The following is a 25109-nucleotide window of genomic DNA, read 5'->3' on the forward strand; positions in this document are numbered from 1 at the left end:
TTAAAATCAGTGGACACTAACGCAACGTGATTTCTCTTGAAAGTAGATGTATAAAAAAGTACACGGAAGCATTGCCACAATCATATAAGTAGAACTGTTAGGGAAGATCGGAATATCAGCTTGTTTCATCTAAATCACAATGTGGGAAATGAACCGTAATTTTCGTCGTGGGCGGAGAACATGGCCCCACCTTCAAGGCGTGAGTCACGCGATGTTGGGAGCAGACCTATATGGTGTCGATCTGCACAGCATTCGTATTAATATATGACAACGTTATCTACCGAAATATGAAAATCTGATGAGGAATTTCACGTCTGTAGATCTACAAATCGCAGGAATTTTTTTGGTAGTGATAACGTGTTGGCTACCTGTGCCATTGATACAGTTCTTGACCTTTGATCACCGGCAGAATTTGAGAACATAATTCTGTTGCAGGTCCTAAGATAATTGAATAGAATAGCACAACATTAATGTATGACATAAATAGGCTGTTTTGCAAGGAATGCTTAACAAATACCTGCAGATTGGCCGCAATCAGCACATTCTTGCTGAGCCGCGTGTCCCTTCCGTAAGTTTCCCATTTGACAATGGCTTCATACCAAAGATTCAAAGATGGCTGTTCCATGACGTATGAACAGATTGCACGTTCTGACTGCAACAGTCTAGCGAAATATTTATGGTGGCTTATTAGCAGTGCCGTATATAATTTCTCTCGAAATGATTATGATTGATTATAACTGTGTCTTGAATGCAATATGGTATAGGCTACGTTATTTACTAACAGCCATCTTTTAAATTTTTTGTGCAGTTTATATATTTCTGATTACAATAAGGGGAAATGTGTAAAACTTTCCCCTTTCAATTGTGTTAATATTCCTATATAGATCTGCTAGGGGGATTTAATTTAAAATTCTTGGTGAAACATTTTCTCTCTCGTTTTATCTCCTGTATCAGCAAACCATTTTTAGGTTTTCCGTGGTTTCTCTAAATCGTAAATATTTTTTTGCAGTAGAAAAATCAGTTATCTGTAAGATATATATAAGAAATAAGGTTACAGCAATATTTCTTGACTTCCAAACAACACTTGACTGGTTACCCCATCAAACACTGTCAACAAAATTACGACTATGTGGGGTACCAAACAAAATTTATGATTGGGTTGAGGATGTTTTGGTAGGGACTGTGTAGCAGGTTATCTTGAATGGAGGGCCACTGACATAAATAAAAGTAATTTCGGCCGTGCACCAGGCAAGTCTGCGTTGTTTTATGTTGTCTGTTAATGATCTGGGAGACAACATTAGTAGCTCAGACTTTTTACATATGATGCAGCTACCTGTACTGAAGCACTGTCTGAAAAAAGTAGAAGAAATATTCAGTTGAATTTCAAATTGGTAAAGATTGGCAACTTGCTTTAAATCAACACAAATGTAAAATTATGCACTTCACAAAACAACAGAAATATAGTAGACCTAACTTTGACTACAATATCAATGATTCACAATTGGAATCAGACAACTCATAAAATTTCTGAGTGTAACAAGAAATGGAATGATCACTTAAGCTCAGTCATATTTATGGCAGGTCGCAGCTACTTTGGTTCATTGACAGAGTACTGGGAAAAAGCTGTCAGTCAACAAACTAAACTGTTTACAAATTACTTGTGCCCTGTTATATCCCTATTTGATGTGGGTCCAACATATTTGAGCAAAAATTATTGGAAGATACTAAAAATATACAAATACAAATGATCATTGGTTTGTTCGACTCACAGTAGAGCATCATGGAAATGTTGGAAACCTGAATTGCTGCTGCTTGAGAGTAGATACAAATTATCCCACAAATCTTCTTACAGAATTTCAAGATTCAGAATTAAGTGAATTTAGAGATCTCATTCAGTCACCTACGTTCTGCTCCCATACAGATCGTGAAGAAAAGATTAAAGTAATTACAGCACACGCACAAACATTTAAGCAGTGTTTCTTCCCATGCTCCATATGCAGTTGGAATGGGAAGAAACCCCAACATGTGGTACCATGCTAATCATCCTCTACTCAGCCACATAGTTCACAATGTTTATGTTTAAGGGTAAGCATATTGTTAATATCGTCTGCAAAATGTGTCATATCTAGCTATAAATCCCCTTCCTGCCTGTCCAATGTAAAAGAAGACAAGGGGGAAAAACATCACAAGACCATTTGATTTTGTAGACATCAGAGGCATGTCACATTCATTTTACTACTCTTAGAACATGACTATGAGAAACTGTCCAGGAAAATGTGTTGCTATTCGCGACAGTCCTATTTCTTGTATGGCCTAAATTCTTTATAGGACAGCCTCAAGGTTTCTGTTGTTTTCTTGTGAAGGGTGTCTTTGGTCCTGAAGAGTGGTCTTATATATTCCTCTTTATGAAATTTATGCTGTGACATTGCAACTTGTGCTTTAAGATTATAAATTTGGTGCTTTGTTCCTTATGTCATGGAACCAAGCGAGATGGTGTAGTGAATAGTAAACTGGACCTGCATTCGGGAGAACAGTGGTTCAGATCCCTATCTAGATCCAGATTTAGGTTTTTCCTGATTTCCCTAAATCACGTAAAGCAAAATTTCCTTTCTTCTTTTATTATTAATCAGTAACACTTTTTTATTTTTTTGAAGTAACACTGCCCACACGTGGAAAAAAATCCTACACAAATCATTCAGAGATCCGTATAAAAGAGAGCACGCCGAGTCACATAAATTGACAGCTCTCAAGAATATGATCAACGCAGCATTGAAACTGCTTCTGTAGGAAAGTGTCCTCTCAAGCAAGGAGCTGCACAATGAAGTATCCATAAATATGAGTATAAACAATCACCAGTGAGACCATGATTAAAAATATAAGTTGGTAGATGACAAAACACAACATAGAAAAGACAAAGAATAAAAGAGTTTACCCTAAAGGACCTTCTATTCACAGCATTCCTTTCATGGCAAGTAGTTTGTACCATATAACCAAAAATCTTAAGAAATATGAAATTGATCATTTTCTCTACCAAGGGTAGATTAAAGCAGAACCTTTCACACACAACTGTTCAAAAAGAGAAAAAAAAGGGTTGCAGGTGAACTATAGTCTACAAAATCAGCTGCAGTTATGGATGTTTGTACACTGGAATGTAGGAAGGGATTTTGACAGCGGATATAGCAAACATTCTCACATGAAAAAGTCACCGGTTGCAATTCAGCTGAATCGAACAAAACAGAGTTTGAAAATGTTGACAGTGTACTTGCCATACTATATACTCAACATAAAGATCCTAGATTAAATATCTTAGATAAGGTTGTAATCTGTAAGCATCACTAAATGTAGCTTGCTTGTAGTCTAACCGGGAAACTAGATAGTGAATTCATAAAAGTCATAAAGGGCTCCAGCAAGAACGGACGTTAACTGTTAAAATACATCATTAGAATATTTGTACATAGGTATTCAATTTCTGCATAAGAATTCACTGTAATACTTCCGTGGAAAAAAACAGATGTGGAAATTGAAAGTCCATGGTGGCATATAAATAATGCAAGTAGTAAAGTTAACAGCTCACGATGTATTTGAGGTGTTGTGTAGTTAACAGGCACATACGTAAACAAGAAAATGTTGCTAAGCTGTCACACGATGCCCATAACTCACAGTTTATTACTCCAAATTCTGTGCAAGTTTTGTTGTAATCATAAAGTAAAATATGTTCTCATTTCTGTGTAAAATCATGTTTGAATATTTGGAAGTTATAGGTTGTACAAAGGGTGTTATCTTTCATCCTTATCATTGTCAGTTGTAGCTCATATGCATGTCACACCAAGATTATGCACAGCGTGGCTAAGACAGCACTGCAGGTGTTCACCCAGTCATAAATTACTATTATTCTATGTACTTCAAGGGAAATTCTATATTTTAGAAATTATAATGGCATCATGTTCCCAAGAACTATGCTGATGAACTAAAATCCAATAATATTATCCTTATAACTAAGATTCTGAAACATGCTATAACTAATAAACATAAAATTGGGTGACATGTTAATGTAGTGTTAAATTTAGAAACTTGGGGGTTTCTGCAATGACTCACTTTGTGTGAACGAAGAATTTTTGGGATCTTAAGACTGTCAGATCTTTCCTTTACACCTGATTCTTACACACAAAAGTTATTCATAATTGGAGATACCTTGTGTTTCCAATATAAGGACACATCTCCATGGTGAGGAAATTGCATTTGATAGTGAACCTATTTCATGCTCTATAACATTAGTAAAGTTAAATTATGTGTATTTTTTCTTCAAATGAGGCCAAGTACTTTTTTTAGACATATTGCTGGGATTACATACTCTATTCAGGAATCAACATGTGTGGTGTCTATTTTCAATGCATTACTATGATGCTAGTGAGAATCATACCTACTGAAATTCCTGTTTGTGACCTATTTACCAATCATCGTCAAACCAAACAAACTTTGAACAACAATTGCTCCCGATTTTTGGTAGATTTCCTTTGAGTAAACCACAATGCTACTCAGAATGAATCATACTTGTTCCACAAGTCAGTGATAAAAACTTCACAGTACGGATGTGCCTCATCACTATGCATAGCACTTAGTTTATAAAAGAGTACTTAATGCTTCTGTGGGAATTATTATCAAAGAACAAATCTACAACTGTTTTGTGTCTCTGGTTGACCAACATGGCATAAACTTGCCAATGACATGCACTTCACCATTAATTATGATGACAATGTAAAGTTGTGCCAAATCAAAATTCTCTCATAAAATCTAATAATAAGTACTTCCGCCTTGACTGACATCTCTGCCCAAACTCTTTACCTTTACAAATGTCTGCTTGTGTCTGTGTATGTGCGGATGGATATGTGTGTGTGCGAGTGTGTGCCTGTCCTTTTTTCCCCCTGAGGTGGGTCTTTCCGCTCCCGGGATTGGGGTGGCTCCTTGCCCTCTCCCTTGGAACCCGCATCCTTTCGTCTTTCCCTCTCCTTCCCTCTTTCCTGACAAGGTGGCCATTGGTTGCGAAAGCTGGAATTTTGTGTGTGTGTGTGTTTGTTTGTGTTTCTATCGACCTGCCAGCACTTTCGTATGGTAAGTCACATCATCTTTTTGTTTTTTTGTGTGTGTGTGTCTATATATATATATATATATATATATATATATATATATATATATATATATATATATATATATATATATATATATGGTTATAATAGAAGGAAACATTCCACGTAGGAAAAATATATCTAAAAACAAAGATGATGTGACTTACCAAATGAAAGTGCTGGCAGGTCGACAGACACACAGACAAACACAAACATACACACAAAATTCAAGCTTTCGCAACCAACTGTTGCCTCATCAGGAAAGGGGGAAGGAGAGGGAAAGACGAAAGGATGTGGGTTTTAAGGGAGAGGGTAAGGAGTCATTCCAATCCCGGGAGCGGAAAGACTTACCTTAGGGGGAAAAAAGGACGGGTATACACTCGCACACACACACATATCCATCCACACATATACAGACACAAGCAGACATATTTCAATGCTAATTAACATAAAACAAATAATTGAGAATATTGGATTCATAAGAGATATGTTTAAACATAAACGCTAGATAGAAAGATGCCAGTAAATGGAAGATGCCATCCCAAAATGCTTGAAATACCATTGACTTAAAAAGGGAAAAAGTGCTTTTGCAGAGAGAAGACAAATAGTTACCATGGGAAAAAACTTCTTAAAGCCAAGATCACATAAATGTTTCATTTAAAAACAACTGGTCTCAACAGACTTTGCTGTGATCTTCAGGTCTGTAACATAGTGCATGTACATGGAATATATCTCATATCATGAGTTGTGACATAATATATGAAATAAAAAATTTACTTAGATGTTACAAGGAATGGTAATGGAGCTGTACATTTACATATCTTCAAAAATCTATGTTATAAAATGTGTTCATTTTGAGTTGGACCTCATACCATGTTGTTATGTTATAAAATGTAGCATGTAATATAAATGTTTGTTATAAATAAAACATTTAAAATCAAGAAGCACCTTGTACACATGACCATGTCCATGTACATAGCACTCACAGTTGATGGTTATGCCTTAAAAAAACAGTATGTTGTAAAATACACATTAGCACATCTATTAATGTTAGCTGGATTTGTTCTAATCATTGAATATTCACCTTAGACTGTGTATAAGGTACAATTTCTCAGCATGAGAAAATTCAATCAAAAACTTTTCATCTTTTTATTGGGTGTTCTGTGTCTTTTAGGTCTACAATGCACTTACAAAATCTACCAAATACCTTTCTACAACCATAAGCTCTTCACTGTACTCAAAATGTTCCCTAGCCACAAATGGTTTTAAAACAGGAAGGAATGAAGACTGAGTTGAACATCCCATCAACATCGAGGTTATTATAGACAGAGTGCAGGCTTGGGTGGTGTCAAAGATGGGGGAGGATATCGGCCAAGCCCTTTCAAGGGAACCATCCGGGCATTTGCCTTGAGCAGTTTAGGGAAATAATGGAAAACCTAAATCTGGATTGCTAGATATGGGTGTGAATTGTTGTCTTCCCACAGATGTTTTTATATGTGAGAATAGGTGGATGCTAGATGATATCAGATGTCATAAATTGGGTTGATATTCCAGCAATTCATAGCTTAAATCTTTGACTCCTAAAAATCCTTGGAGAACAACCGCATTATCTAGAAGATAATTTTCTTTTGCAATCCATTCTTAAGTATTTTTTATCCAGTTGCATCAGAAGATTTATGTAGCATTCACCAGTTACTGTTTTATCCTGTGCAAGGTAATCAGTAAGAACAATCCATTTCCCATACCAGAAAACAGCAGGTATATCCTTTCTGACAGGTGGAACTGACATGGTATTTTTGAAGCATGGCCAATGGATTCTGCCACCTGTTTTCATTACTGTTACATTTCTAGTTTGAAATGATCAACCAGCTTCTAATTATGGTGACAAATAGGAGCATAGTCACTTGCATTATTTTTAATATGATGCAACCATTGTTGAGAACTGATTGCAGGTTGTAGGTCATCCATTGAAGGACCAGCTTAAAGAGAAGATGACAAAATTTGAACTTGATCACCCAGTTCTTAAATGTTAAAAATGAAGAGACAGACTCATTACAAAACTACACATTACACAACAAAATTTTTATATTAGTGTGATATTCCAGTTTATTCATTTACAATTACTTCAAAAAGCCACATAAGCAAAACTATTCCACAGATCAAGTTGACACTTAAGTTAATTATTATGCAGAATGCACCAACATCACACAAACAACGTTGTTGTTGTTGTTGTGGTCTTCAGTCCTGAGACTGGTTTGATGCAGCTCTCCATGCTACTCTATCCTGTGCAAGCTTTTTCATCTCCCAGTACCTACTGCAACCTACATCCTTCTGAATCTGCTTAGTGTATTCATCTCTTGGTCTCCCTCTACGATTTTTACCCTCCACGCTTCCCTCCAATACTAAATTGGTGATCCCTTGATGCCTCAGAACATGTCCTACCAACCGATCCCTTCTTCTGGTCAAGTTGTGCCACAAACTTCTCTTCTCCCCAATCCTATTCAATACTTCCTCATCAGTTATGTGATCTACCCATCTAATCTTCAGCATTCTTCTGTAGCACCACATTTCGAAAGCTTCAATTCTCTTCTTGTCCAAACTATTTATCGTCCATGTTTCACTTCCATACATGGCTACACTCCATACAAATACTTTCAGAAATGACTTCCTGACACTTAAATCAATACTGGATGTTAACAAATTTCTCTTCTTCAGAAACGCTTTCCTTGCCATTGCCAGCCTACATTTTATATCCTCTCTACTTCGACCATCATCAGTTATTTTGCTCCCCAAATAGCAAAACTCCTTTACTACTTTAAGTGCCTCATTTCCTAATCTAATTCCCTCAGCATCACCCGATTTAATTAGACTACATTCCATTATCCTTGTTTTGCTTTTGTTGATGTTCATCTTATATCCTCCTTTCAAGACACTGTCCATTCCATTCAACTGCTCTTCCAAGTCCTTTGCTGTCTCTGACAGAATTACAATGTCATCGGCGAACCTCAAAGTTTTTATTTCTTCTCCATGAATTTTAATACCTACTCCGAATTTTTCTTTTGTTTCCTTTACTGCTTGCTCAATATACAGATTGAACAACATCGGGGAGAGGCTACAACCCTGTCTTACTCCCTTCCCAACCACTGCTTCCCTTTCATGTCCCTCGACTCTTATAACTGCCATCTGGTTTCTGTACAAATTGTAAATAGCCTTTCGCTCCCTGTATTTTACCCCTGCCACCTTTAGAATTTGAAAGAGAGTATTCCAGTCAACATTGTCAAAAGCTTTCTCTAAGTCTACAAATGCTAGAAACGTAGGTTTGCCTTTCCTTAATCTTTCTTCTAAGATAAGTCGTAAGGTCAGTATTGCCTCACGTGTTCCAGTGTTTCTACGGAATCCAAACTGATCTTGCCCGAGGTTGGCTTCTACTAGTTTTTCCATTCGTCTGTAAAGAATTCGTGTTAGTATTTTGCAGCTGTGACTTATTAAGCTGATAGTTCGGTAATTTTCACATCTGTCAACACCTGCTTTCTTTGGGATTGGAATTATTATATTCTTCTTGAAGTCTGAGGGTATTTCACCTGTCTCATACATCTTCCTCACCAGATGGTAGAGTTTTGTCAGGACTGGCTCTCCCACGGCCATCACTAGTTCCAATGGAATATTGTCTACTCCGGGGGCTTTGTTTCGACTCAGGTCTTTCAGTGCTCTGTCAAACTCTTCACGCAGTATCGTATCTCCCATTTCATCTTCATCTACATCCTCTTCCATTTCCATAATATTGTCCTCAAGTACATCGCCCTTGTATAGACCCTCTATATACTCCTTCCACCTTTCTGCTTTCCCTTCTTTGCTTAGAACTGGGTTTCCATCTGAGCTCTTGATATTCATACAAGTCGTTCTCTTATCTCCAAAGGTCTCTTTAATTTTCCTGTAGGCGGTAACTATCTTACCCCTAGTGAGATAGGCCTCTACATCCTTACATTTGTCCTCTAGCCATCCCTGCTTAGCCATTTTGCACTTCCTGTCGATCTCATTTTTGAGACGTTTGTATTCCTTTTTGCCTGTTTCACTTACTGCATTTTTATATTTTCTCCTTTCATCAATTAAATTCAATATTTCTTCTGTTACCCAAGGATTTCTACTAGCCCTCGTCTATTTACCTACTTGATCCTCTGCTGCCTTCACTACTTCATCCCTCAAAGCTACCCATTCTTCTTCTACTGTATTTATTTCCCCCATTCCTGTCAATTGCTCCCTTATGCTCTCCCTGAATCTCTGTAGAACCTCTGGTTCTTTTAGTTTATCCAGGTCCCATCTCCTTAAATTCCCACCTTTTTGCAGTTTCTTCAGTTTTAATCTACAGGTCATAACCAATAGATTGTGGTCCGAGTCCACATCTGCCCCTGGAAATGTCTTACAATTTAAAACCTGGTTCCTAAATCTCTGTCTTACCATTATATAATCTATCTGATACCTTTTAGTATCTCCAGGGTTCTTCCATGTATACAACCTTCTTTCATGATTCTTAAACCAAGTGTTAGTTATGATTATGTTGTGCTCTGTGCAAAATTCTACCAGGCGGCTTCCTCTTTCATTTCTGTCCCCCAATCCATATTCACCTACTATGTTTCCTTCTCTCCCTTTTCCTACACTCGAATTCCAGTCACCCATGACTATTAAATTTTCGTCTCCCTTCACAATCTGAATAATTTCTTTTATTTCATCATACATTTCTTCAATTTCTTCGTCATCTGCAGAGCTAGTTGGCATATAAACTTGTACTACTGTAGTAGGTGTGGGCTTCGTATCTATCTTGGCCACAATAATGCGTTCACTATGCTGTTTGTAGTAGCTTACCCGCATTCCTATTTTCCTATTCATTATTAAACCTACTCCTGCATTACCCCTATTTGATTTTGTGTTTATAACCCTGTAGTCACCTGACCAGAAGTCTTGTTCCTCCTGCCACCGAACTTCACTAATTCCCACTATATCTAACTTCAACCTATCCATTTCCCTTTTTAAATTTTCTAACCTACCTGCCCGATTAAGGGATCTGACATTCCACGCTCCGATCCGTAGAACGCCAGTTTTCTTTCTCCTGATAACGACATCCTCTTGAGTAGTCCCCGCCCGGAGATCCGAATGGGGGACTATTTTACCTCCGGAATATTTTACCCAAGAGGACGCCATCATCATGTAATCATACAGTAAAGCTGCATGCCCTCGGGAAAAATTACGGCTGTAGTTTCCCCTTGCTTTCAGCCGTTCGCAGTACCGGCACGGCAATGCCGTTTTGGTTATTGTTACAAAGCCAGATCAGTCAATCATCCAGACTGTTGCCCTTGCAACTACTGAAAAGGCTGCTGCCCCTCTTCAGGAACCACACGTTTGTCTGGCCTCTCAACAGATACCCCTCCGTTGTGGTTGCACCTACGGTACGGCTATCTGTATCGCTGAGGCACGCAAGCCTCCCCACCAACGGCAAGGTCCATGGTTCATTTATGTATCATTTATGTAAATGTCATCTTTGTATCTGCCTGAGAACTTTTACTTTTTCCCCCACAAACAGTTGAATGTTTTTGTTAGATATATGTGAAAACCTTTGTTAACCAAAGAAACTGTTTTATAATTATAGCTGGTGATTATAACAGCATTAGTTTGTTAGCATAGTTAAATATTTTCTCAGAGAAGTTGGATTTATTTATTGAGCTGCATGTGTGTTTCTCTTTGTAGGTAGAATTTTGTGAAGAAGAGGGGCAGAGGTACAATGTCTCAGGCACGTGTTCACCAAGTGGAGGAAGTCCTGACAGGCAATACTGCAGCTCCACAACACAACCTGGTCCTGGCAATGCTGAAGTAAGTATTTTACAAAATACAGTTTCTTCCAGTGGCAAGTAATATGTTAAATCTAATGTACCACATGTGAAAATTTGTTAAAAAAAATGCACAGTTTTCAATCTTAGAACTTGACAAATTTGAAAACCACATCTATATTTCTAACTTATAATTCCACTTGCACAGCCTTTTCCGGATACATGTAGAGTGACTTCACTGTAACAGGTGCCAAAATATAGGCGCAAACCAAAGGCGACATAAGTACTAGCTATATAATTCATTCATTCATTCATTCACTTCCTCATCCAGTGAAAGAGAGGAAAGTGTCAAATGATGTAGGGTTATTCATATTCAGCATCTTGAGTCAAGGACAGGAATCTGTAAGCCAGAATTTTGTGATCTTTTGTGGAGCTATGTCTGTAGTTTTCCTTAACTTTGCCACTAAGCAGTACTCTCTATCACATCTTTGATGTGTTTTTTTCTGGTAAGGGTAAGACGTTCTTTCGTCAACAAGGTTGTTATGGACAATCAGTTCACTTATTACTACAGGTATGAGACCGAGAACAGATGATGATATTTTTTAATGAATCACCCTACCAACTCCTGTGCGTGATTTAGGGAAATGAGGGGAAATGTGACTCATGACTGTTAGGCGAAAGACCTGAATGCAGATTTACATCTACATTTCCAAACCACTGCAATGTACATGGGACAGGATACAACCCATTGTACCAGTTATTAGGGTTTCTTCCTGTTCCATTCACATGAGGATCATTCGATGAATGATTGTTTAAAAGACTCTGTGTGCACTGTAACTAGTCTACCTAGTTATCGTAATTGCTACAGCAGCAGTACTTAGAGGGCTCTAGTATATTCTTAGATCCCTCACTTGAAGCTGGTTCTTGAAACTTTATCAATTAGATTTTACAGGATGTTTCACATCTATCTTCAGGTATCTGCCAGTTCAGTTTTTGCAGCATACCTGTGGCCCTCTCCCATGGGTCAAATGAATTTGTGACCAGTTGTGCTGCCCTTCTTTGTATATGTTCAGTAGCCGTTATTAGTCCTTTTTGGTATGGGTTCCATACACTTGGGCAATATTGTGGGATGGGTAACATGAGTTTTTTGTAAACAATCCTAATAGACTGATCGCATTTCCCAGTATCTTATTAATGAACTGAAGTCTTCAGTCTGCTTTAGCTATGACTGAGCTTATGTGATCATCATGTTTCATGTCCTTGCAAATATTTACACTCAGATATTACCAAATATCTACAAGTTATTCCAGGAGATATGGTCAAAATTCGTCGGTATGACAGGAATGATCATTCAAAGCAAAGAAGTTCGGTGGACATAGGCTCCAGATGTGTACCTTAAGAGCTTTGAGCACTCTATCTTCAATATTATGAAACAAATCTCTTCAACTAAAAGCTCTTTGCTTTCCATATTTTGAGTGGAGTTGGTACGGACCTAAACAAGAAAAAATTGTCTAGTAAATATATGCTGTAAAATTCGTACCTTAAGAGCTATGAGCACTTGTTCAGGAGAAGAGATGTGTTTCACAGTAGCAAAGATGAACAAGGGCTCATAAATCTTAAGGTATTTATTTCAGAGCCCATGTTCACTGGACATAAGTGGTCTTATATCGAAAGAATGGTTTGACAGTTCTTCCCATGCTAGTCTATCTCTGATAAACCTACATTCATTTGAATCTGCTTATTGATCTTCCTCTACAGTTTTTATCCCTCACACTTTCTTCCATTGACAGCTGACCATTCCTTGATGCTGAAGGATCCTCTGTATTAGTCAAGTTGTATTAGTCTTATTTCCTAATTCAATTCAGTACTCATTAATTCGTTATTCATTCTACCCATCTAATCATCAGCATTCTTCTGTCACACCACATTTCAAAATTCTCTATTCTCTTTGAATGTGAACTACTTATCATCCATGTTTCACTTCACATTCCTTACATTTGCATGTACACACCTTAAAAAAGACTTCATAACACTTGAATTGACATTAGATATTAACAAAATCCACTTTTGAGAAATATTCTTCTTGGTGTTGACATCTGCCTTTTATATTCTGTCTACTTGGCTATCATTAGTTATTTTGCTGTCCACATAGCAAAACTCATCTGCTGCTTTTGGTGTTTCATTTCCTAATATAATTCCCTCTGCATCACCTGGTTTAATTTAACTATGTTCCATTATCCTTGCTTTATTTTTGTTGATAGCCAATGAAAGACTTTGGTGAATTTCTGAGTGTTTTGTGATGTCATCAACATCTTAAAAACACCAATTAGAAGGGGCTTGAAAGTCTTATCTCTCTTTGTTGATAGCCAATGAAAGACTGTGGTGAATTTCTGAGTGTTTTGTGATGTCATCAACATCTTAAAAACACCAATTAGAAGGGGCTTGAAAGTCTTATCTCTCATAACCATTAATATTGTAACATTTGTGATTATACAGTTTTTATTGACTGTATCATTTTCATTTGTCAGTTCACTGAAGTTGGTTATGTACTTAGCAGTATGATAAAAATGTAATATTGAGGAGAGCTGGGTGTAACTACTGATTTGTAAATTTTCATCTTCCTTCTCTTCTTCTTCTTCTTCTTCTTCTGTTACTTCTTCCTCCCCCTTGAGACATAAACATAGACAAAAAGAAAAATGAAAGATTGAAATCACATATAGTTTGCTACACTGTGTAAAGATTTTTTCTAAAAATTATTTGTGCCTCAAAAGAGACACATGTCGACACTACGCTGTGTTACACAAGCCTGTAATGTGGCAGCTGTGGCACAGCTCCGTGATAGTTGCTGTGATGTATGATTCTTGTCTCCATCTCAGGATGTTATGCCAACGCAGATCATTGGAATATTCTAAGTGGCTGTGTTGTGTCTTTACCTTAGTTGCCTATGTATAAGCTTCCTGCCTTGAACAGCCACCAGTAGGCAGTGAGGTATCGTGCTAGGAAGGTGTGAGCTGTCTGGCCCCAGGTAAAAGCATTGTGTGCTTGCAGGAAGGTGGTCTGCGGACTGCTCTCCTCTCTTCAACTGTTTCTGCTGAACTTCTTCAGATAATATATTTATTTTATTTCATTTAATAAATTATTTGATACACATCTGATTATGAGGAACTAGTCACAGAAACAAAATTAGTTCAATAAATATAAAACTGGCTTCACCGGTAACTGATGATACATTGCAAAAAGTTGCAGTATAAATTGAATTATACACCTCATAAAATGATATGTATTGAAGCATTGCAGTGTCTGTGTTAATAACTGACGTGTGTAAGTAAGTGTTTATGTATTTCTAGTAGAAAGCTGTTCAGTTGATGTTACTTAATATCCACTTTAAGGTAACATAGATTAAAGAATCTTGTGACATATTGTAATATTTTTGAAGCTTTAGTGTCTGAGGTTGAGGTGTCATATTGCATCAGTGAGGGAAACTAACTTTGTAACAGCTACCAATTATTAAGAATTTTTGTACATGGGCTTAATGTTTTTTGAGTAAGTGTGAATTACAAAAATTAAGAAAAATGCAAGGAAAGATGGTGGTATCTAACATCTGTAAACAAAGACACTTAGAAGAGACTTGTCTCCAGTGAAAATTGTTATTAGTGCAATTTAGCTAAACATTTTCTGTGATGTTGAAGTGTCAAAAATTTTTATTTTTTGACTTTTGTAACTTGAGAAGGTGTTAGAGAAGGAAGTAAAATGAAGCACACACTTGCTATATTATTACTCATATTAATTGGCAAATTTAACTGTGATTTTTGTTGTTGTTGGTACGTTTGTTTTAACCCAAAGTAAGTTGCTGTATTACAAATGACTTATGTAAAAAGCTAAACATATATTTTTCCTTGGATTCTAGTATACCAGGACATATTTCCAATAATATTATTGTCAGAGTCATAAATACTGAGCAGATGAAGATCACCTTATGCATGATAACATCAAACTTGGTGGAGCAAACTGTGTTTTTTTTTCATTTTATTTGTCATTGTCATTTAATATACTCACTTCTGAAAGTAAGGGAGGGGTGGTTGTTCTGAATACAACATGTTATCATATTTTGGAAGTAATATAAATATTACCAGTGCCTCATAAAATTATGACAGTAATCACAAATAAATGTATAGAATTTACTCAGACTGTAATAGAATGAGGTTTAGTCTAGAGAAAGACTCAATCTGTGTGGACATGAAAATAGTAACTCATGGATATTTGGCAAAACATGTGTATTTGTCAATTATGTAATTATTCAGTTTTATTGGGGGGTGTTCTTGTGTTCATTAATCTTTGTAGTTGACTATAAATCATTTAAATATTGGCAGGAAATTTCATCTGACTTCGAATGATATGGAGTCTGTAAGTTTTCTATGGATCTGAAATCAGCTTTATATTGCTTTGCTGGTGCTTTGTGAAATATTCTTTGTTGTAGGTGGAATAATATGTGCAACATGTATCACAGTGCAGTGAACAACTGATGCCAAAAGCTGTACAAGAATTAATCTCTCTTTTCAAAAAGTCATTGGATGGGAAAAGTTGCACATTAATCTTTGTGTGTGTGATTGTACAAACCAATGTTGAATGTGTTCCTAAAACTTCATAAACACTGAGTGTCATACTCTTATAGATTCCTGAATCTTTGCTACGCAACAAGCGCCCACCCAGATTATTTAGATCAGTGTCCCAATGCTAATGCTTTCAAACCTCAGAACTTGAAATGAGTTTATAAATCATAATACAGTTTATTGTTACTTCCAGTTTCTTACCAACATCTTGCATCTCATCTCATATTGGATTTGTCGTAACTTTGCCTTATGTGTAATACCTATGCTTTTTCCTATGTTCTACACATATTTTTCTTTACAAATGATCTGTTCCAGGAATTGATAACTAGATGCTATTGTTTACCCAGCATTTTGTAAGGGCACTTTTTTAATTTTTTATTTTGAATTTAATTTGTGTTGTATACTTATATCAATTTTGGGTGAAACACACACAGTACCTCTACCATCATATACAAATAAAACTATTCGGCAGATGAAGTTGACACTCAACTTACATTACTATCTGACATGTACCAATGCGAAACAACTAAATTTCATCCACGCCAATGCCACTTTTATTCTCCTTTAACAATGGGACAGTGTCTTCTTAGAATGTAAAGAAAAGTTCTTTCTCATCCTTTCAAAGGCAATTCCCACGTTATACAATCCAAGATCACGTTCATTTCATATTTTCTTTCTTGAGAAATAGATGCAGTTTCCTTGTGATCAGCTCTCAGTTTAAAATCATGAAAGTAAATCCATTAATTAGAAAAATCTCATTTCTTTTGAGCAATCCAAGACTGACTTGTGTAGGAAGATATATGACCTACCTGTAATTGGCATGGTCTATGTGAAGTTGCACAGTAGTGAGACTGGGCTCTCATTCAGATCCAAACCCCTGTATGGCCAACCAGGTTTAAGTTTTCTGTGGTTTCCCTGGATTTCATAAGCCAAATCTCATGATGACTTTATTGAGGAGCATGTGGCCAATTTCCTTCCCTCCCTCCACAAGTTCAAACTTGTGCTCCATCTGTATTGACCTCATCGTTGGTGGGATGTGGCACTCTATTCTTCCTTTCTTTCTCCTTGTAATTTACACAGAAACACAAGCTCCTTGTTCCTCATTGGAACTACAGTTGCACCTACACCCTACTCTACCAGTCACTCTGAATTGCATGGTGGATGGTACTTCCCATTATTCAGTATATTATTTTCCTTTCTATTCCGTTTGTATATGAAGCATAGGAAGAACGTCTGCTTAAATGCTCATGATAATCATGAATATTTCACTTCACTAGTATTAAATGTACAGTTTGAAGAAATCTGAGAACACTAAAGTTTAAGATGAAGCTTCTTCTGTCATGTATTCATTTCAGGGACCAGCTGTGCTCAAAAGTCTCAGTCACTGGTACTATCACTTGGTGTTTTGTGCTTGAGCTTTATATTTTCTCGTAAAGTGTTTGCTGTGTTAGTTAGACATTTGCCTGAGTTTCTCCAGTTGTACTCTGTTTCCTGTGATGGTTCCTCATTCATTTTAGCTCAAGTAGAAAAATTAACTGGCAAGATACATTACAAGATTACCTCAGGTACATTTTATTATGTAAGTGCAACTCATTAGGTATTGTTCAGGAGAAGTTAACTTCTTTTTATAGATTTGATCTTTTTATCTTGGTTAGTGTAGAAACCTAAACCTAAGACTGGGCCTGAGCAAATTAAGTGGTGGCGAATGAACACCCAGTGAAACGAGTTGACAGCCTGAGTAAACTTCTCTGTGAAGACCGCTCAGTCAGTTGGAGATATGTAGAAAGATGCTGTGGAACAAATACATCAAGCAGCGACAAAAACGCTGGGGAAAACCATACCTGGAAGAAAATACATTGATAAATAAACCTGGTGGTGGACAGCTGAAGTCAAGCAAGCAATCAGGGAGAAAAATATGGCATACAAGACTTGGTGGAACTCATGACTTGACACTGATCTCCAGAAATATCGCAACCTGAAATCAGCAGCAAAAAGAGCAGTAGCTGCAGCAAAAGACCAGTATTACCAGGCACTGTATGACCACCGTGACACGCCATCAGGAGAAAATAACATCTACCATCTTGCTAAGTCACGTCATCATTTAACTCAGGACATTGGACATGTGATGCACATCAAGAAAGCTGACGCCAAACTGCTAAGAGATAAACAATCTATTCTCCAGCATGGGACAGACTACTTTCATAACATCAGTAACAAAGAGTTTACACATCCACCAATTACTAGTCCTGATCCTACCTTAGGACCCATCTTCTCAATTACACCTGAGGAGGTAATGCTTGCCATTGGCAAGATGAAAAATGGAAAAGCAACTGGCCCAGCTGACCTACCAGTGGAAATTGGGAAATTGCTCAGAAAGCCTGCTTCAGAATTCCTTGCCTCACTCTTCAACCAAATCATTGCCAAAAAACAACTTCCAGAACCATGGACAACTAGCATAACAATTCCAAACTGAAAGGGAAAAGGAGACGTGAATGATTGCTTGACTTATCACCCTATTCGACTCCTCTGTCATACTTTAAAGATCTTTGAATGGGTACTTGATAGCAGCCTCAGAAGTATTATCTCTGTAACACCAAACCAGTGTGGATTTGTTAAGGGATGCAGCACCATCGATGCTATCCACGCCATTCGCCTTTTGATGGAAAAACAGAGAGAGAGGCAGAAAAGTGTACACATGGCATTTCTAGACCTAGAAAAGGCTTTCAATCATATCCCACATGACCTTATTTGGCGAGCTCTTCACCGCCATGGCATACCTGAAGAGTATTTAAGCGGGGTGCAACTTTTGTAGCGTAATTCCACTAGTGTTGTTTGGAGTACTGCTGGAATTTCTCCGCCCTTCAATATCACTGTGCGTGTTCATCAGGGTTCTGCCCTTTCACCATTGCTATTCATCCTTTGCATGGATACAGCAATGGCTGACATACAGACTTCACATCCTCGTACCCTTCTTTATGCAGATGATGTGTTACTTGCTGACCCAGCCCGCCTTGAACTCCACCACCAGGTTCAAACGTGGAAGGACAGACTGGCTGAAAATGGACTGCACCTCAATGTCCAGAAGACAGAGTACCTAGAATGTGGCTCCCAAGCCATGGGCACCATAAGTATTGGCAAAGAAGACCTGCAGAAGACCATGCATTTTAAGTACCTAGGGTCTGTTGTCACCTCACACTGCAACACAACAGTTGATACTCGAATGAGGGAGAATGCAGCTTGACTCAAGTGGAGACAGGTCACTGGAGTCCTCTGCAATAAAAAAATGCCTCAGTATCTAAAGGCAAAAGTACGAGGGTTATTCCAAAAGTAAGGTCCGGTTATAAAAAAAAAATCAAAACTAAAATGTTTTTTCAAAACAATTGTTTTATTTACATTCCTTACATCTTTATCTATTTTTCTACATAACTTCCATACTTATTTAAACATTTGTCACATCGTTCAACAAGCTTTTGAATGCCCATGTTATAGAAATCGGCCGCCTGTGACGATAACCAGTCCTTAACTGCTTCTTTCACTTCATCATCTGTGTCAAAGCGCTTGCCGCCGAGAAACTCCTTTAAGTAACGGAACAGGTGGAAATCACTTGGCGCCAGGTCCGGACTGTAAGGAGGATGGTCCATCTGTTCCCATCCAAATTTCTTGATCAGAGCTTGCGTTTCATTTGCAGTTTGGGGTCTGGCATTGTCATGCAACAACAAGATTCCAGACGACAAAAGACCACGTCACTTATTCTGGATTGCACGTCGAAGTTTAGTCAGGGTAGCGCAGTAGGCGGCTTTATTAATCGTTGTTCCTCTCTCCATAAAGTCGACTAACAATACTCCACGTCTATCCCAGAACACAGTCGCCATAACCTTACGTGTTGAGATTGTCTGCTTTGCCTTGACCTTGACTGGCGATGACGTGTGACGCCATTGCATTGACTGACGTTTAGACTCTGGAGTGATGTGAGAAACCCATGTCTCATCCCCTGTGACAACATTGTCTAAAAGACTGTCACCTTCCTTATGATATCGCTCCAAAAAATCAAGAGCAAAAGCCATTCTTTTCATTCGTTGGGGCTCAGTAAGCAGCCTGGGAACCCAACGGGCACACAATTTGTGAAACTTCAAATGTTCAGACACAATTCTGTACAAAGTTGTTCTACTCACATTCGGAAAATGCATGTCTACGTCTGTAATAGTGAATCGGCGATCTTCACGAATTTTTTTGTCAACCGCATTGACCAAATCGTCTGAAATCACTGATGGTCGGCCACACCGTGGTTCATCGTGCACATTATCCCGTCCTTCATTAAAAGCTCGCACCCACTTGCGCACTTTACTGTCGCTCATTATGTTAGGACCGTACACTTCAGTAATCTGCCGATGGATTTCCGCCGCTGAATTGTTTCTTGCAGACAAAAACCGTATCACTGCCCTTACTTCACAATCGGCGGGCTGATCAATTGTCTTAAACATTGTAAAGTGACACTGTGAACTACACTCAGCAACAGTAACAAAGCGAATGGCGGCATTTGACGCGCAAGGCTTGCCGGGAGTCGGCGTGCATGCTTGTTTTGTCATTGGCGCCAAATTTCAATAGTTACGGCGAATCGGACCTTACTTTTGGAATAACCCTCGTATATAAGCCCAGCAGCAACGTATAGGACTGAGTGTCGCTCTGTGACGAAACAACAGGAGCAGATGTTACACACCGTGGAGATGAAGATGCTTCGATGGTCCGTGTGGCTGACACGATGTGACCGTGTAAAAAATACAGACGTCTGGCAAAGGTTTGGTGTCACGCCTATCACCGACAAAGTGAGGGAAGCCCGTCTCCGCTAGTACGGCCACGTCATGAGAAAGCAAGACAACTCAGTTGCGAAAACAGAACTCCACATCGACCCAGCAGGAACAAGACGACCAGGTAGACTGGCAAAGAGGTGGACTGACAGCATCAGGGGAGACATGCACGTTGTTGGCTTAAGACCAGAAGATGTCAACGACAGGGAGAAATGGAGGAAATGTAGCAAAACAGCAGACCCTGCAAGTTGGGATTAATGCTTGGAAAGAGAGTGTAGAAGAAAATAAATGACAGTAAAAAAAGTGTATTTGCAATAACTGGAAGATATGATAGCCAATTATAAATTGTGGTTCCTGTGTCTATTGAAGGATGCAGAAGAGGAAAGAATGATATTTTGCAGTGATTTTTTAAATTTGTTTTTCATTCTTAATTTATGATTCCTTTACTCTAATGTGTCTCACATGATTTGAGATCATGAATAACTTTACAGATTAATCATTGCAAGCACTTTCACCTCCAACACTTTCCATACTACTTTATCAGTAAGTAATGACATGCCTCAGAAACTAGATTATCTGTATGACGATAAGAGAATCTGTAGATCTGTTTCTGCCTGGCAAATAGTCTTTTTATTATTGGGGTATAGTTTCATTTGGAACTACATTTTCCTTATGGCCAGTGAAGAAAGAGTCATGTGGCTCATATTCTGGCTAATCGTATGTCTGTTGGCAGATTTTTTTCTGTTGTAATACCATTGTAATTTAAGTAGTCACACTGCATAATCTCCACAAAATAATAGGCCGTTTGTGTGTTACTACCAATTACTGCTAATGATCCCCACAATTTTATGTGAATGTAGAGACTATTCAAATTACAGGAAATGGTTTTTAGGTGTTTTAAAATGTTTTGGACCTTAAACAGCAAGTTAAATTATTTTATTGCAATGGCCTTAGATTTATAAATATTTAAGACTACATGCTGGCAAATTGCTGTTGAGGCACACCTTACCTTCACACGTCTCAACATTTGTCGTGTCTTACATCATCATCCACTGAAAGCAACAGCATGTTAATCTAGCGTCTCAAATCTTACTTGAAATTTTTAAGTTTAAATATTTGTAATCAAACATTACTTCCTCAGTTAACTACTCCGTACAGTAAATAAATTTAATCTTGGTTCATAATAAGTTTTAAAGTCTCATATGAGGTACAATTAAATCATGATATATGGTAGCCACAAAGATCTTTGGTTTTGTTTTCTTTCCTTTAGCCTGCTTTATTCCTCCACGTGTACTTGTACAACTGATTCTGACATCAATGTTCAGCTTAAATGACTTTATTTTATTGAAGAGGTGGTATGCTTAAATTTAATTCAGACAAGTAGTCTATGATACAGCAGTTAGTTGCTTTATTTTCTGGTTACAATATCACTTTAACAGAAACAGATGTAGGTAAGAAAAGCAGAAGGCCCCAAGATGTACAGAACTTAAGCAGTCTGAACCCACTTCGAAGAGTGAGACAAGTACTTGTTACACAATAGGAGTCTTGCGATTATTATCATACAGTGAATAAACTAAATAATTTTGTCAGTTGTAATAAAACATGAAGTTGGAGCTACAAAATTATTCTGATTTTCCACCATAGTAGCTTATACTGTGTGAAAAACTACAGTAATCATTTGTAGCTTCAACAAGTGATCCTTATTAATATTGTGATCATTAACATTGTTTACCAAGTAATTCTTATTAATTTTAGTGTATATTAAAAGCACATGTGCTGAGCAAAAACTTCCAAATTCACTTTCTTGGGAAAGTCTTCAAATAATTCAATAATTCATACATTTGTGTTATGAATTTTCTACAAGTGCAAAAAAAAAGGACCAACTCCTAACTTAAAATAATTCTTTTGCCTCCTTAAAAATATCAGATTGTTGATTATGAGAAGAAAGATTTTCAGAAATTTCTAACTATGTAACTTTTCTTTAGCTGCAGAAATCTCATACGCAAGGTGGATAACCAACAGCATTTGCAGAATAGCTAATCAAATTTGATTCAGTTGTATTTTCAAAGTGATGGCTTCATCTTCATTTCCAATGGTAATTTGAAATGAAATTTTAAATATAAAATGATCAGAAAGCCAGCATATGAGAACACTTTAAGAAGTCCTCAAGCCAACAAAATCTGCATTATAGACACAGTAAAATAATCAGAACATTATATCTTGTACATTCCATCATATTCATGTGTTTGCAGAAATGTTACTTGAGACTGAAAAAATGGTACATGCTACACTGTAAAATGTCATGTAAAGTAGAGACATTACAACAAAAGATGCTGAGCCTTCGATGTTGATTGGTAAAATTTTATGAATTAATTGCAGATGTCATTACAAGTATATTTTGGTTGGGAAATCATCCACATCTTGTAATTACAGCAGATGGTTGTGTATTTACATAGATACTTGGCGTTTTGAACACATCAATAGTGTATATTTTGTGGAAAAAATTAGAGCCGTAGTCACAATCCTGTCACTTCGCTAATAAGCATATTCTTAAGAAATATTTAATTCTACTTGTTAACAGTAAAAGGCACCTTGCTTTGTCACGAAACAAAACAATTTTTATGAAGATAAAGAGTGCCAAATATTTAGGCAGTTATGTTATAGTAACTGGGTATTTTTCCATAACCTTGATCACTGATCTTCACACTATCAATTTTTCAGCTAGACTATTTCCATGTGTTGCCCTATTTTCTCTGTCCATGCCTTTATCCCTCCACGTTGATGCAACTTCAATTTTCAGCTATCGATGTTTCCCTGTGAAATTACTTATTGTTTCATGTTATACTCAATGCCTAGTATGTGATTTCATCTTGTTTCTCCTTCAGTAAGAACATGACCATTGTAGGATGTAAGGTCTGCCAATTATGTAACTTTTTTTCCAAGGTCCCAAACATATTTCAGCACCACTGTGCCATCAACTGTGGGTTTCCGTTTTATTTAATCTTTACACTTGGTGTGCATGATTTTTCAGGACCACTTGTGTATTATGTATTACAGGTAGCTTGTCATGCTTGCATGCGGCAAGCCCTTTTATTCTCAGCATCATGGTGAGGTGTTGTGACGCACAAATAAATATAACATGTATTTTCACAAATAAGGTCATAAAAGCATTTTGCATTTCGCCAAAACACAGTACAATTACAATTATACTCATCTTAGCCTTTCAGATGCAAGTGTGTAATGATAGCGTTGGTTTTTGACACCAACTTATTTGTCTCATAGGATTTGAATAAGAATTTGATTAGTGTCATGATTTATATTTTCCCTCCTCCCCCTCCTTCAGCCACATTAAAGATTTCAAGAACATGAAGTTGTCATAACACAGCTCCATGGTTTTGACAGTGCTCTGCTACAGTGTATTAGATGTTTGCATTGCAGGTGGTTTCTGTGGATACCTGTATCCTAGATGATGGTTTTGTGTTTGACAGAGTATAAGAACCAGCTGCCATGATGTTTCTGATTACGCTCATGATTATGAAAATGTAATCTGTGTGTCTGCATTAAATGAGCAATACTGATGAACTCTTTCTCACGTGATTGTTGTTCAGTTTAATACACTATAAGTACTCAGCACCTTCCTTCCAACAGGTGTCATCTTGTTTATACCCTGTCACATGTTCTGAAAAGAAATAATCATCGATTTTTGCACACCAGACTCTTTTTCTCTATTATGGTAGCTTCCATTCATGTCACTTTCTAGCATTTTGCATCCACTATTCATGTAAAAGATTGTGACTATAGGTAACGTTTTTACCTGGTCATTACACTTTGAAAATGTGATTAATTTTAAGATAGTGCCATCAGTGGTTAAATAATATGTACTCTCTTCTCCCCCCCCCCCCTCCCCCCCCCCGCGCCCTCTCTCTCTCTCTCTCACACACACACACACACACACACACACACACACACACACATACTCTGTCTCATTGGCATGGAGTTGCCACAATAGTGTTGCAGCAAGCTTTCTATGAAACATAAACTGATGATACTAGTTTAATAGTTAGTGATATGAAGCAGTCATTGCACAGTACTGTGGACCATATCCTACAAGATATACAAAAATGGTTTAGTGCTAACAAGCTAACACTGAATGCAAAAAAAACTAATTATTTGCAATATGGAAAAATAAGTGAACAGGACGACCTAAATCCCACCATGGAGGGCAAACAACTTGAAAGAGTACAGTGTGCAAAATTCCTGGGTATGCACATTGATGAGAAGATTAATTGGAAGGACCATGTGGTGAACTTAGCACTAAAACTAAATTCACCATGTTTTGTGCTTAGAATAATTTCAAGAGTTTGTAGTAATGACTGTACCAGATTAGTATATTTTGGCTATTTTCAGTCCATTGCATCCTATGGGATAGTATTCTGGGGAAAAACAAATTGTCGTCTAAATGAGATTTTCAAATTGCAAAAACGTGCTATTTGGATAATGACCCACAGCCCACCTCAAACACATTGTAGGCCCCTTTTTAAAGCATTGAAAATTTTAACAATTCCATCATTATACATTCTGAAATGTCTGTTGGTGATCAAAAGAAATCAGGACAAATTGAAAACCAATACAGACTTCCATAATTACGATACACGGCAATGTAAAGATCTCCACATACAAGCTGTAACAAGGACCCAAAGCCAGAAACATGTATGTAATCAAGGCATCAAACTTTTTAATGCACTACCAAAA

The 25109-nt window shown here is 37.4% G+C and overlaps 1 protein-coding gene across 4 annotated transcripts in view; it reads left to right on the forward strand.

The window, feature by feature from the left end:
- The window catches only part of LOC126472713 (steroid hormone receptor ERR1), a 489204-nt gene that overhangs the window by 416862 nt on the left and 47233 nt on the right, over positions 1-25109 (forward strand). For all 4 annotated transcript variants that reach the window (XM_050099956.1, XM_050099953.1, XM_050099955.1 and 1 more), the window contains one exon: positions 10863-10985. In XM_050099956.1, coding sequence (XP_049955913.1) covers positions 10863-10985 — 123 coding nt within the window. The remainder of the gene's footprint in view (positions 1-10862; positions 10986-25109) is intronic.

This window comes from Schistocerca serialis, chromosome 1, assembly GCF_023864345.2.
Source record: "Schistocerca serialis cubense isolate TAMUIC-IGC-003099 chromosome 1, iqSchSeri2.2, whole genome shotgun sequence".
NCBI lineage: Eukaryota > Metazoa > Arthropoda > Insecta > Orthoptera > Acrididae > Schistocerca > Schistocerca serialis.